At 36.3% G+C, this 13,376-nt stretch overlaps 1 protein-coding gene and 1 pseudogene across 1 annotated transcript; both read right to left on the bottom strand.

Annotated features, from left to right (window-relative positions):
* Positions 1–1,854: 1,854 nt before the first annotated feature.
* On the bottom strand, positions 1,855–2,857 carry LOC110266090 (uncharacterized). Its single transcript, XM_021109943.2, has 4 exons — positions 2,819–2,857; positions 2,630–2,737; positions 2,134–2,544; positions 1,855–1,872 (listed from the first exon to the last, which is right to left on the bottom strand). Exons 1-4 carry the CDS (start codon positions 2,855–2,857, stop codon positions 1,855–1,857), a joined length of 576 nt encoding a protein of 191 aa, XP_020965602.2.
* An 8,238-nt stretch (positions 2,858–11,095) lies between these two features.
* On the bottom strand, positions 11,096–12,621 carry LOC148577388 (uncharacterized; annotated as a pseudogene).
* Positions 12,622–13,376: the final 755 nt, after the last annotated feature.

The raw sequence follows: 13,376 nt of genomic DNA, 5'->3' as shown, positions 1-13,376 counted from the left end.
CAACTTGGACAGGGCTCACCTAGGGGCTATTAGAAATATGATAAATAATCTCAGCCTCTACTAACTTAGTGACCTCTTTTTGCACCACCTCCTTCATGGCTGGATTCAGCCGCCTCTGTGGTTGAACCACTGGCTTAGCATCATCCTCTAATAGGATCTTGTGCATGCATCTGGCTGGGCTAATGCCCTTAAGATCACTTATGGACCACCCAAGAGCTGGCTTGTCTGTCCTTAGCACCTGAATTAGTGCTTTCTCTTCCTGTGGCTCTAAAGTAGAGCTTATGATCACAGGAAAAGTGTCATCTTCTTCCAGAAATGAATATTTCAGGGATGGTGGTAGTGGTTTGAGCTTGGGTTTAGGAAGCTTCTCCTCTTCTTGAGGAGTTTTCATAGGTTCTTCTGTTTTCTCTGGTTCCTCCAGATCAGGCTGAACATCTTTAAAAATGTCCTCTAGCTCTGATTCGAGACTCTCAGTTATATTGACCTCTTCCACCAGGAAGTCAATAATATCAGCGCTCATGCAGTCCTTTGATGTGTCTGGATGCTGCATAGCTTTGATAGCATTTAACTTAAACTCATCCTCATTGGCTCTCAGGGTTATCTCCCCTTTTTGGACGTCAATGAGGGTTCGTCCAGTTGCTAGGAAAGGTCTTCCTAGAATGAGAGTTGCATTCTTGTGCTCCTCCATTTCCAGCACTACAAAGTCAGTGAGGAAGGCAAATGGCCCAACCTTGACAATCATGTCCTCAATTATGCCTGATGGAATCTTAATGGAGCCATCAGCAAGTTGGTGGCATATCCAGGTTGGTTTAACTTCATCAGTCAAACCAAGCTTTTTGATAGTGGATGCAGGTATTAGGTTGATACTTGCCCCAAGATCACATAGAGCTATCTTGGTACAAGAACCCTCTAATGTGCATGGTATCATAAAGCTTCCAGGATCTTTAAGCTTCTCTGGTAAGCTTTTCGGAATGTCACTACAAGAAAAACACCCATTTAGATACACTTGAAAAGTGTAGCCAAAAGTGAAAAAATTGATGCCTTAGGCTACGGCTACGCTTTTTGAGGTGATTCCTATTCGGCCGTTGCCTATTCTCAAAGGCTACGCTTTTCTGCACCAAGGGCTACGCTTTTGGCGTTTGGAAATAGGCTACGCTTTTCAAGTGATGCTGTCCATGACCAAAGGCTACGCTTTTCAGCTTTCGTTCTTCCAGAATAGGCTACGCTTTTTAACGCTACTGCATCACTTGTAAAGCGTAGCCACATTGTATACCATAGCTACTTTTTATAAGCGTAGCCTTAGGTCCCTCTTTTTTTTTCTGTATACTATAGCTACTGTATATAAGTGTAGCCTTAGGTCTCATTTTTTTTCTTTATACTATAGCTATGGTATATAAGTGTAGCCTTAGGTCTCGTTTTTTTTTTTTGTATACTATAGCTACTGTACATATAAGTGTAGCCTTAGGTCTTTTTTTTTCTGTATATATATAGATAATTATCTAATAATTATTAATACAACATAATAGTTAATATAATTACATGTATAAATGAATTGAATATTACAAAATAAAAATAAATACATAATTATACTAAATAATTTCTTTATATAATAAAAATTGTCTCTAACCAAAATATATTTATAACATTGATCCAAAAGTACTAGAATAAAGTTAACTGTAAAAATTCATGCAACTCAAACTAAAGTAAGCATAGCCATATCAAAACCATAATATCACTTAGCCAATAAAAGTATCTTCTAATAAAAGTCATTAGTCAACCATACATGTAAAGATTCTAAATAGCATTTTATCTTAGCCAATAAACCACAATAATAGTCAGCTTAATCTTCATTGCTTAATCTTCATTGTTACCCTGCATAATTATATAGAAAAGTAGTTAAAAAAATATTCATAATGACATTTGTAATTATAAAAATTAAATGGAACACGTAGTCATAGTAAACCAAGAAAGCATATACTAAAAAAAATAATATGGCTATACAACTTCAGAATACAACTTTCAGCCATAGCAATACAACTTCAGTGTTAATAAAGCCAACAAACATTTTCAGCCATAGAAATTAATGTAAATGCAAGTAAAAAACTATGGAACAAGGAATAGATAAGGACATACCACATCTAAGTTCGGAAAATGTGTTGATCCATGGCCGCTATTCGCATCAATAGGAGACTGTTGGGCGTCTTGTAATAAAGCTTCTAGTTCTTCTGGCCTCATTCCAGGTTCCGATCGCTGCAGTAATAACTTGATCATATTTCGCAACGCATGAATCTCTTCGTCTTGTTTTTGCTGTTTGGCCTCTTGTTTTTGCTGTTGGGCCTCCATGTGTCCAAGTTTATCCTTCAGACTGGACACTTTCTCTTTGTGCTGATTCTTGATTTCATTAATTTCAGCATATTTTTTTAAATCAGTCTTTGTCACAGATCTTCCATACAACCTTACCCGACCTGGTTGTTCTTTCCCGAATATGGCCTCAAAAGCTTCCTCTTCTGTTTTACCAGTAGCTTGGCGGTGTTGGAAGTCTTCCTGCATAGAAGAAACATTTAAAATTGAGTTAGTTACCGTATCCTAAATTTGAAATGTAATTATGAATGATTCAATGAACTCTTACAACAGCAGTTTGTGTTTCCTCATCCACTTCTTTCCTTTTCCGACTTGTTCGGGTAGCAATGAACATCTCAAACCTTTTTGGTTCCTCCTTTGTTTCCTTTGTTGCTCGCTGCAAAACAAGATCATACTTTGATTTCTTCCTTCAATTTATGCAAATATAAATTCTAATAAATATAAATCTACTATTTACCATAGCCACTCGTACTCTTCCGAAATTAATTGGCCCCATGCAATGTGGAAACTTCATATTTTCCTTGTGTTGCTTGTTTCTTTGACTTATTGACTGGAAATGAATAAAAAGTTAGCATACAGTTACTAAAACGTGCAGCATAATGAGTTAGGAAAATATACTAGCAAGGCTGCATTATTAAGCTAAAGCACTGAACACTACCCAAAAGCAAGCATAAAAGATCTATTTATAATACATTGGAGCACCTGTTCAATTTTTTCACAACTGTAAAAATTCACACTTCACATGATCAAGTAAATTCCAGGGACATCTCATCTCCTGTAAAATATGCTTACCCATACCCCTCATCATTCAATCAGTTAATTCCAGTGACCTATGTCAAGTTCAATTTCCTACATAGTAGCATTCTCATTGAACAAGTAAGTATTACCTGGGTATCCCCTAAACCCTGTGAAATTAAAAAAATGAGTGGAGAACTTATAACATATGAATGGAACAAAACTACATAGCTATGAGATCTACAAAGAATAATTATACACATAACACAAGAAACAAAGTATACATACATATAAGTCAATCCACTAAAAGCAAAATTCAGATGTGGTTTTCATGAGAAAATCTATTACTCAAATTAAATAAAAAAATAATTTGGCAGAAAGTGTTATATCACATTGAAAAATAGAACTTGATAGATGACTATACAAAGGTTTTCAACCACAACTATTTACAGAAGCAACCAAAACTTATGGATAATTCAACTTTTCCAAGTAGTCCACACCACAATTAGTGTTATATCAGTTGCATCCTATGCAGAACTGTATCAAATTTATAACTGTTTCCAGATTGAAGGCTTAAAGAATCAGGTCCCCAACTCAAGAAACAGAACAAAACCCCACTTCCAAATCAGAAGCATCAGATGCAGAAAAATTACAAAAGTAAATTCAAGGGAAAAAAAAGTAAAAAAGGAGTCATTCACCTTCTCCTCTTCTAAACCATAGATTCAGTATGGTCTAAAAAGCTATTCTGCCATTCACCAGAAGCTATGCATATAACTTTCAGATAAAAAATAATACCTTTGCAATGAGATAAAAAAGTAGCTAGCCAAGTAAAAAGGCATATAGACATCACATAATGCTGAAACACTTAATAAATTTTCTTTTAATAACAATAATTCAGATCCAATCAGTAGAGCTGCTTCACATTAATAACTAAATACCATATTGCTCTTTCAATAGTCAAATAGTTTCACATGAAAATTCGACATATATAGTCTTTTACCTGGATTAGAGGATGACTCCAATAATAGATCAATTTTATGAAACCACTTTCTGGTACTTGTGGGGGTCGATTCTTCACCATATCTTCAATAGTATCATAGGGAACGAAGTGCTTTTGCTTAATCTTTCCTTTGAACCGCTTCCAAGCATCTCGAATCGCTTGCACTACCCACTTTTCTCCACTGTCTGGAGGAGAAACTTGGTCTGCATGATTATAGGTAATTGTTATATGCTCTTGTGCTGAATAAAAAAACTGAAATCAATAATTACCAAGTGTCTTACATTAACATAGTCCCACATGAACTTCTTAGCTTTAGGAGGAACAGCATGCCAACTAGTGTACAAAAGACTAACGAATCTTTTATTTCTACCAATAGTGCCAACAAAACTAGTTAAATTAGAAACACTTTGGTCGGTTGGTCCTACGGGCTGTCCAAGATCAAAAGTGACTTCTTCCTGCTGTTCCATAGTCCTTGCATAAATCTCCTTGCAAGTTGTTTTTTCACGGGTTTTCTTCTTCTTTGGCTCTCCTAGTTTCATTAATTGGTCAACATCAGATTATGCTTAATTAACTCGAGATCAACAAGCATATAAAGCAAACAAGTACACAAATATAAAAATTATAAAAATTATAAATCTGACCTATGTAGTTGATACCATGAAGTGGACAAGTTTTAGCTATTCCAAAAATCGATCAAAGCACACAACTTTTAAGTTCATTCCACATCATGGACTTCACTGAACTACGCATTGCAAAACTACATCAATTGCATCCATCAAGGCACACAAAACTTCAGTTGACTTAACCACTTCAACAAATTCACTAAACTACCATAGCAAAACCACAACAATTGGATCAATCAAATAACAGACAAGCTTCTATTCAAATAACGCTAACTCCACCAGCCCTCAATACTTGGACCAACCAATGCACCCAAACTCATTGACAATACTGAACTATCCTCCACGCTCATCAAGCTGACCGATATTCTTAAACAAAGTTCCAAATCGAAAGAAATCTTAATTTTACAACCTCAACAATTAGATCAATCATAACACACAAACTTCGAATCAACTAACACTATATTTACCAGCTTCAAAAAACTAGATCTACCAGTCCAGTTTTTCTATAACAATTTTTTAAAAAAATAAATATTTATCATCAATAGAAACAGAGCAAAACAGTACCTTCTTCATCATCAATGTCCTCCATCACATGTTGATAATAGTCTTTATCAAGTGCCATGCTTTCTTCCCCGTCCTCACTTAGTTCAGTGCTTGGTCCTTCAATTTCCACATCTATCCCATTTTCCTTTAAGAATTCGTCAATTGTTGTAGCCTTTACTCCTGCCATCCTTTTACCCTTTGTTGATATTCCTTGCTCCAATATTGCACTTTTATTTTGTGGGGTAGTTTCAGGAGAAGGCAAAGTTGTGTCATTTTGTCCTGTTTGAGTCTCTTCATCTGTGAGTTGAATATTCTGCTGCTGCCCTATGTTGATTGTGAGTTGAGTAGAACTTGGATAACTCCGCTCTTGGCTTAGATGTAATGACCCAATTTTCAATATGTCTAGATCATACCAGAAACTGAGCGCTACCAATTTGTCTTCCTAATTATTATCTATTATTTATCATATGAGCCTGATTCGTTGTCAAAAACGTAGTTAATTGGCGGGATATTTTTTTTTTTGAAAACATTTGGATTAATAGACGGAATCATTCATAATCAATTCACAACTGATAACAGATAAAACAGTTATAAACAACCACACATAAATACATCACAAGCAATCAACAACATTCAGTGATCCAACTTTTATTTAAGTATAGACTTTTAGTTAGAACACCCCTAGATATAACTAGATAATAACTATATACATATACATACATACAACATCCCAGGTCCTGACCTGTTCAAGAGGTCCCTAAGTTGGCACCTAGGCTAGCCTAGACTCTATACTCACCTAGTCCCTCTAAACTACTAAAGCAAGGGAAAGTACGTTCTAAGTCTTCAAAAATCAAGTCAAGTCGAATGTCATCAAAAGGTAGAACATCATCTGCTACTCCTCTGCACGATTAGACATTGCCATAGGACGTCTCTCTGGTACCTCATCAAGTAGCCATACAACAGGAGTCTCGTACATAGGATTTAGGCTAAAGTGCACATACGAATGGGGTGCAGACGTTGGCTGGTCTCTCAGTATATACATATAAACAGAAAATGAGATTTACCCTAGACTCAGAAGACTACCTAGAGCGGAATCCTTTTTGCAAACGGTCGTCAGTGAACTACGGAAGGGTACTCATGCTTCCATCTGAAGGGGGAAGGGAGAGAGAAGGGGTAAGAACTGGGGAGTTCTTAGTAGGGCCGGGGTTATTAGTTAAGTTCATTAATTTGTGTCGCTTAGCAGATATATAGCAGAATACCGAGAAGTAGTGAACAGAAGATACAGATAAATAGAGAAAATAGAGAAAACAGAAAGCAAAACACAAACAAAAGAATACAAGAAAACAAAACACAGACACAGTGAATAGAATACAAACAGAGGAAACGCACAACCAAGTATGATGCATGTCTGTCCTATGCAGGCCATGAGCTCACGTGTCGGTTTACACCCTGTGATGAGCGGATAATTTATACGCTTTTTGGCATTGTTTTTACTTAGTTTTTAGTATGATTTAGTTGGTTTTTAGTATATTTTTATTAGTTTTTAATTAAAAATCACATTTCTAGACTTTACTATGAGTTTGTGTGTTTTTCTGTAATTTCAGGTATTTTCTGACTGAAATTGAGGGAGCTGAGCAAAAATCTGATTCAGGCTGAAAAAGGATTGCTGATGCTGTTGGATTCTGACCTCTCTGCACTCGGAATGGATTTTTTGGAGTTACAGGAGTCCAATTGGCGCGCTTCTAATTGGGTTGGAAAGTAGACATCCAGGGCTTTCCAGCAATATATAATAGTTTATACTTTACTCAAGGATAGATGACATAAACTGGCGTTCAACGCCAGTTCCATGTTGCAGTCTGGCGTTCAGCGCCAGAAACAAGTTACAAGTTGGAGTTCAACGCTAGAAACAGGTTACAACCTGGCGTTCAACTCCATAAACAGCCCAGGCACGTGAGAAGCTTAAGTCTCAGCCCCAGCACACACCAAGTGGGTCCCAGAAGTGGATTTTTGCACTATCCATCTTAGTTTACTCATTTTCTGTAAACCTAGGTTACTAGTTTATTATTTAAACAACTTTTAGAGACTTATTTTGTACCTCATGACATTTTAGATCTAAACTTTGTACTCTTTGACGGCATGAGTCTCTAAACCCCATTGTTGGGGGTGAGGAGCTCTGCAGCGTCCCGATGAATTAATGCAATTATCTCTGTTTTCTATTCAAACACGCTTGTTCCTATCTAAGATGTTCATTTGCGCTTCACTATGAAGAAGGTGATGATCCGCTACACTCATCATCTTCCTCAATCCATGAACGTGTGCCTGACAACCACCTCCGTTCTATATTAGATTGAATGAGTATCTCTTAGATTCCATAATCAGAATCTTCGTGGTACAAGCTAGAAACAGTTTAACTTTTCATATAATACTTAACCCTAGTCGCAACTCAAGGACTAACTATGTTGCCCTAGTTCGTTCACTAATTTCTGTCTGTTTTTCTGTCATTAAAACTTTACAGACTTTTCCTTGATTTTTATCTCTTCTTTAACTTTTATATTTCCTTTATCTTTGCCTCACTAATATGTTTTTACCACTCCCTAAGTGTTTTATAAAGGTAATTATATGATTCTGCGCTTAAAGTTGTCTTTCTAAAGCTTTTACAGAAAACTGCCTTTTCTGTATTATTTTATTATTTTTATTAAAATATTATTTTTAATTAAATATTATTATTTAATATTTTATTATTATTTATTATTTTATTAATATATTTTCGAAAATTACCCCACTTTAACTTTTAACCTTTAAAATTCACTTTTTACCACCGGTAACTTTTAATATTTCTACTTTAACCACCCTAACTTTCAGAAATTACCAAATAACCCCTCAAACACCAAAATAATTACAACCTTACCCTTTTTAAGATCTAAAAGGTGTTCTTCAATATTTTTCACCACACTCAAAGTGTTCTTCGTGTTCTTCGTATATTCTTCAAATTCTTTCTCTATTTTTACCCGTTTTTCAGTCTTTTCAGCAACCGATTTTTACCAAAATTCAAAATAAATTCCCAGCCACTAAAACCCCATCTTTTCTACATGATTTTAACACATATTGAACCTCAATTTAAGCTCTAGGGTTCGTTTTTCCAGCTTCTCCAAGAACATGAACTCAAAGCTTAAATTTCATCAAATTTCATCAAAATTTCACCAAATTTTCACCAAGAATCAATCATATATGCAACCAATTTTTAGCACAGCCAAGTCATACAACATTCACACAACTCAAAGACAAATAATCAAGATTAATTTTGTTACATCCTACCTTGATTTGCTACTCCAAATCCGGTTACTCTTTGAAGTGTTCTTAAAGCACTTTATCCTCCTAAAACACATCAAGAACAACTTTAAAACTCTAAAACATCAACTAAACGAACTTCAGCAGCATCTTAGAAAGGTTATCCTCACCTTAAACGTGCAGGAAATCAAAGATCTTTGACCCACAAGTCAAGCTAAGCAAGAGATCTAAGGAAGAACATCAAGAAAACACTTGTTTAAGCATGTTTCCTTGTGCTTTGCAGATGACTAAAATCCAGCTTCTTTGACGTGGATTTCTTTTGTCCTTTGGTTGCACGCATCTCCAATTGACTTTCTGGTTCATCCACCCTTCGCTCTGATTTCTCCTTGTCATTAGCAGCTGCAGCTTCCATTTCATATTTCTTGCGTTCAATTACAATCCTTTGTCTCTTAGCCTCGAATTGTCTAAGCAAATTCTTACTTGACGTAGCTTTAAGATCAATAAATTCCTTATTCCTATATAAATAAATTAGTTAAGTAGAGTCAATATACCCATCAAAATCAATATAAGAAAAATGTAAGAGACTGACAAATTAACAAAAAAATAAGTATTACTTACAAATAAAACCGTGAAGAAGAAAACTTAAGTATACATATGTACATATTAAGCAATAAATTGCTTAGGATGACCAATCAGAATCAGAATCTCCAATGAAGTCTGCCTCATATTCTTGGGCAGAAGTCACTTGGGGAACCATTTCAATAACCGTGGGTCGTAAATCAGTCCTCTCCAGAATAAGTTCACCATCATCAGCTGATATGGCAGGGCTCGTTATACGCTCGTGTTGTTCACTATAGTGTGTTTGACGGGCCTCAGACTCAGATTCGTCGCTTGTTTTAAATAAGTCTCTTGGGACAGTTTCCATAACATAATGTTTGTTATGTTCATATGGATCTTGCACATAAAAACACTGATGTGCTTGAGATGCTAGTATAAAAGGTTCATCCTGGAAGCATTTCTTATGGAAGTGAACAAATGTAAGACCATACTTATCTCTCCCAGCATCGTACCACTCACACCGAAATAAGACAACCTTAAAACGCTCAAAATAGTCTAACTCTACTATCTCAAACAACCTGCCATAATAAGCTACATTGTCTTGGATTGGACTTTGATCTTTATTACTTGCAAAGCTTGAAGTTAAAGCAGTTAATGTGACACCACTGTTTTGTATTTTTCTCCTTGCCTCACGTTCCACCGTGTGAAACCTGTATCCATTAATTACATATCCAGAAAATCTTCTTGCAACAGAGCTTGGACCTCGAGATAATTCTTTTTGCCAGAAAGGCACATTTGGATCCCTCGCACGAGTTTCAAACCACTGCGCGAACGTTTTGTTGTGAACTTTTGCTTTTCTCCATTTCGTTCCTCGCTGATTGTTAACCTCTTCCTCATGCTCTCTATAATTAATAATAGTTAGGTTTGATCTAAAAAATATAGGTGAACTTGATCGAAATAAAAAAAAGTTTAATTAAGTTACCTAACATAATCTACCACTTCTTCACAATTGTGTAATACATACACATGGGCTTGAGCAATTGATCTGTCATCTAGATTAATTGGTTCTCCACTTCCCACGCCTAACGAACGACCTTTGTTAGAAAACAACTTTGATGGCACAACTTCGTCTTCGTTAGGATCATCATCATTCCGAGGCCGCTTATTAAGTCTTGTTTGCACACCTCCATGCAAGTATCTTGAGCAGAAAGTTAAGCACTCCTCAGCCAGATATGCCTCTGCAATAGAACCTTCGGGCCGACTTCTGTTGCGAACATATGACTTTAATGTACACATGTACCTTTCCAGAGGATACATCCAACGAAACTGCACCGGACTTCTCAATCTCACCTCATTTGCTAAATGAATGGGAAGATGAACCATTATGTCAAAAAAACTAAGGGGAAAGATCCTCTCAAATTGGCATAATGTTTCCATAATCTCTAACTCCAGTAAATCTATCTTTTCCAGTGTGATGAACTTTTTGCACAAGCGACGAAAAAAGGAACTTAGTCGAATCAACGGAATGGCCACATGATCAGGAAGGACGCTTTTAATCGGTATTGGTAGTAAATAGTAAAGCATAAAGTGAGCATCGTGGGTCTTATACCCAGAAACTTTTCTTTCTCCTAGATGTACACAGCATGATATATTCGAAGCACTGCCATCAGGTAGTTTTGTTGTCTTCAAAACACCACAAAAAACTGACTTCTCTACAGGAGTAATAGAAAAGCATGCCTTTGCCATTATTCACCTCCTTTGGTTGAAGATTTTTCCAGATACCCAAATCTTTTAAGTCATATCGAGCATTCAAATGGTCCTTTGTCTTGCCTGGGATATCAAAGAGAGTTCCAATTACACTGTCAAGTATATTCTTCTCTATGTGCATGACATCTAAGTTGTGACGCAGTAGGTTCTTGTGCCAGTAAGGCAATTCAAAGAAAATTGATCTTTTTTTCCAATTCCATGGGAAACTATTTGATGTACTTTACTTCTTTCCAAAGACATTCTCAGCATTTTGTAGCATCTCAAAAATTTCGGGTCCTTCTATAACAAGTGGAGGGGGTCTTAATTCCTGCTTCCGATTAAAAGACCTTGTATTGGTTCTCCATGGATGATCCATGGGTAAAAAGACACGATGGTCCATATAAATTGTCTTCCGATAGTGTTTTAGTTGTAAGCTACTGGTATTTTTGTTGCAACAAGGGCACGCCAACTTTCCCTTTGTACTCCACCCAGACAATATAGAATAAGCAGGAAAATCGTTGATTGTCCACAAAAGAGCTGCCTGCATTTGAAAGGTCTCATTCTTTGACGCATCATAGGTTTCGACCCTTTTTTTCCACAACAACTTCAAGTCTTCTATCAATGGTTGTAGATACACATCAATGTCTTTACCAGGTGATTGTGGCCCAGGAATAAGCAAAGAAAGCATACAATATTCGGGTTTCATGCACATCCACGGAGGCAAGTTGTATACCATCAACATCACGGGCCACGTGCTCCATTAAATGTTCATGCTACGAAATGGGTTGAACCCATCACTTGACAAGCCTAGTCTAATATTGCAAGATTCTTTTACAAATTCTTCATCGATTTCATCAAGATTCTTCCATGCCAAGCCATCAGCAGGATGCTTTAACATCCCATCTTTTACGCGCTCCTCATTATGCCACCTCAGACTAGCTGCCGTCTTTGAGCACATAAATAATCTCTGAAGTCTTGGAATTATAGGAAAGTATCTCAGAGTCTTTGCAGGAATAGAACGACCTTTCTTGTCAGGTTGGTTCTCGCTATTATCACTGGAATTTTTAGTATATCGAGAAGTTCCACACACACGACATTGTTTTTCATCCTTTAGTTCTTTTCTATACAGGAGGCAATCATTAGGCAACCATCAATTTTTTTATAATCCAGACCTAAATCTCTTATCATAGACTTTGTCTTATGGAAAGATGAAGGTATGTTAATGTCAGGCATTGCCTCTTTCAATAGCTCAAGAAGTGAAGTGAAGGAGGCATTGCTCCAACCGTGCAAACACTTTAACAAGTACAGACGGATGGTAAAAGATAATGTAGAAAATTTCTTGCAACCCGGGTATAACTCTTGACTTACCCCATCTATTAAATTGTAAAACTTTTTAGCCTCTTCATTTTGACCTACAGTAACACCCTCAGCATGAGATACATCTCCAAATGCATCATTAAGCAGTCCTTCGATGTCATCGCGTGCACCTTCTTCATCATCCGTGTCATCGTCAACCGCCATCGGGATTGCCCATTCGCCATGATTAATCCATGTTCTATATCCCTTAACAAATCCGTCGGCTACTAAATGGTCGAATACCACATCTCTTCTATACCAATTAATGTTACAACACCTCTTACAAGGACATTGAATTTGTCGTCTGTCCGGTTCTCCCTCAGAGTATGCAAAGTCTAAAAAACTAATAACACCATTGATATACTCTTCGCTATACCTCGGTAGATCCATCCAATCCTTTGGCATATCACAAAACCTAATCGATAATTATTAAATTTTTTAGGCGGAAAATTTATAAGGGGTCGCAAAGTGAAGATTAGAAGAATAGAGGAGGCAGGGTGTTATTCGCTACAAAGGGAATGGACAATGAAAAGGACATTCAAAGACTTATAACTAGGTTGGGAAATAGTTCCTAGTCTTAGAAGTAATTCTCTAGACACCCATTGAGGTAAAACAAATAAAGAGAAACATAGAATTTATAGTACAAATATAATAAGTTAAATTGCAACTTCAAAACTAACAAATCAAAAGAATTAAAGTATGCATTGTACCTTGCCATGACACGATCAACGTTTTGACAAAATCTTCTTGGAAGACCTTAACCAAAAACTTTCGCCTTCAACCTTAACCACGAATAATTGTAAAAATTACAGACAAAAAAAATTGTAATTGCCATATCCAACCATTTAACCACGAATTTAGCACAATCATCATTTAGCAAGAATTAAATTGATATAATCGAACAGATTTGGGACCCAGCAGCAGCAGCAGCAATTAAATCATTCAACAGATAACGGCAATCTAATGGATTAAAAATACAAAATATTATTGTGTAAAACTATTTTATAAACAGCACGAGGGTGGACTTTAATAATGAAAAGAGTTGTAATAATAGTAATTTTTAGGAAACAGTTCTAATTAACTTTATGCAAGCTGATTTTTTCACACAAAGTTGAAGGAATTAAGAAATTTTAAGCGGAGAGAGTTTTAATGTTTCCTTTTTTCAG

The sequence above is a fragment of the Arachis ipaensis genome, chromosome B1 (genome assembly GCF_059453495.1).
Source record: "Arachis ipaensis isolate K30076 ecotype BB chromosome B1, ASM5945349v1, whole genome shotgun sequence".
In the NCBI taxonomy this organism is placed as follows: Eukaryota; Viridiplantae; Streptophyta; class Magnoliopsida; order Fabales; family Fabaceae; genus Arachis; species Arachis ipaensis.
The sequence above is the reverse complement of the archived record's forward strand: the minus strand, read 5'-3'. Positions and strand labels throughout refer to the sequence as shown.